Source organism: Austrofundulus limnaeus, unplaced genomic scaffold, assembly GCF_001266775.1.
Source record: "Austrofundulus limnaeus strain Quisiro unplaced genomic scaffold, Austrofundulus_limnaeus-1.0 Scaffold179, whole genome shotgun sequence".
Classification (NCBI taxonomy): domain Eukaryota; kingdom Metazoa; phylum Chordata; class Actinopteri; order Cyprinodontiformes; family Rivulidae; genus Austrofundulus; species Austrofundulus limnaeus.
Genome location: NW_013952581.1, coordinates 1,161,653 through 1,163,687, shown reverse-complemented (window position 1 = coordinate 1,163,687; position 2,035 = coordinate 1,161,653). Strand labels below are relative to the sequence as shown.

At 40.2% G+C, this 2,035-nt stretch overlaps 1 protein-coding gene across 1 annotated transcript in view; it reads right to left on the bottom strand.

The window, feature by feature from the left end:
- Positions 1-2,035, bottom strand: part of cfap61 (cilia and flagella associated protein 61) — a gene marked incomplete in the record, with an annotated part of 30,206 nt that overhangs the window by 26,002 nt on the left and 2,169 nt on the right. The window contains 4 exon segments of the mRNA XM_014017957.1: positions 354-474; positions 724-791; positions 860-936; positions 1,706-1,856. Of these exon segments, the coding sequence (XP_013873411.1) occupies positions 354-474; positions 724-791; positions 860-936; positions 1,706-1,856 (417 nt within the window).

The following is a 2,035-nucleotide window of genomic DNA, read 5'->3' as shown; positions in this document are numbered from 1 at the left end:
AAATGAGACGTTTTCCTGTTTATCTTCTGTTAATAAATCCATAACACAAACAGCTTCTGGCATTATTTAAAACATTAGATAGATAATATAAAATATAAAATGTTAACAATAATCTTGTTAATATTATTATTAATAGTTTTAATGATTTCTACATCGTCAGTCCTTTATTTCTGTTATGTTGCCAACATGTACAGTAATGGTAATCCAGACTCCTGACGGTTTTGTGTTAGCCCTTAGCTTCTACAGCCGATCACTCGCTCACTTTGTTTCTGAGCACTCCAGTTGTTATAAATTCCTCCATGTTTTATACAAACTCTTCTGCCCTCTGGTGGCCAAACCTGGACTGAACTCACCTGGCGGGGCGAACTCGGAGCCGTGGAGCGTGATCTTCTCTGTGGCAGATAAAAGCTGAACATGGAGGTCCAGGATCGGTCAAACGCTGCAGAGGCTTAAAGATCTGATCCAGGTCCGGTCCTGCACACAAACATCAAAGACAAAAAGCTGCAGAATCTTGCTGAAAAACCAAAAAGACATGATCTCTTCAACAAACGACCTCTTCTGTAATTTTTCTATTTGTTACTACAGATTTTATATAATACAGTTAAGCCCAGATTATTAGAGATTATCAAAGATAAATAGATTCCTGTAAATCTTCTGAAGACCAGTAGCTTGGTGTTTCAGGACCCTCAGGGGGCCCTGACCCAGACTTTGGAAAGCACTGACCTAAAGCAGTCACATTTGGGCAAAGCAGGCAGATATGATCCAGTTCAGCAACAGCAGAAAAGACCGTCCTGTGAGCAGAAGACAGGTTAGCAAGCATCAGCTAACAGACACCAGACATACTGTAGTTATTACAAACCTGATTATTAGCTTAGCACACGATGAAGAGACACCAGCCTGAGACACCAAGAGGTGGAGGAAGAGTGTGTTCACCGGCTGCAGAGCAAACAAACAGGAAGTTCAGACCAGCTGCTTGGTGTTTCAGGACCCTCAGGGGGGCCCTGACCCAGACTTTGGAAAGCACTTACCTATTTAGAGCCAAACTAACCTGGCATAACATTATGACCAGACATTACAGCATTATGAACACACATTACAACATTATGACCATACATTTCAACATTATTACCACACATTGCAATATTATGGCCACACATTACCACATTATGACCACACATTACCACATTATGGCCACACATTACCACATTATGACCACACATTACCACATTATGNACATTATGACCACACATTACAAAATTATAATTACACATTGCAACATTATGACCACACATTATAATATGACCTCACTACAACATTATGTATGACCTTACATTGCAACATTATAATCACACATTACAACATTATGACCACATATTACAACATTTTGACCACAATACAACATTAGGACCACACATTATAAGCTACCTTATCATAGAGGAGTCTATGTGTCTGATTGATTCTAGGAGCTATGCTGCTGCTGGGGCAGTTACTTCTGAGAGGTTTTCTGAGGCAAATTTTTTTTAGGTCACAAGCCAGGTACACATGATGGAAACCTGATCCATGGGACCAGACCACCTGCTTCCATCGCTCCATGGTCTAGGTCTGATGGACCTGACACATCTAAAAGCTACAGAGACCCAAACCCAGCACACTGAACCTCTGTGGGCTCTAAACATTTTAATTAGATGAATTAGATTAAACCAACCGTGCAGCTGTCAGAGCTGAAGTGGTTGTGCAGAAAGGATTCCCAGAGACCCTGATCCACCAGTTCTGCTGCAGGATAGTCACAGAAGGAGGCATGGGCCAAGATCTGGTTCTGATCGTTGAACACAGTCACAGCCAGATTAGCTTTCTCTCTGACAAGAGCAGGACAAACACCACAGAAGAAGAATTAAATACAATTAAAACTGAAACAAGTCAAGGAATAATACAGATACCAAAACTGACCCCAACCCCAAACAACATGTATATGATTGTAATTTTATTTTCTAATTATGCTAACTAATTATAACAGATTTTAGTTTTCAATATTTAT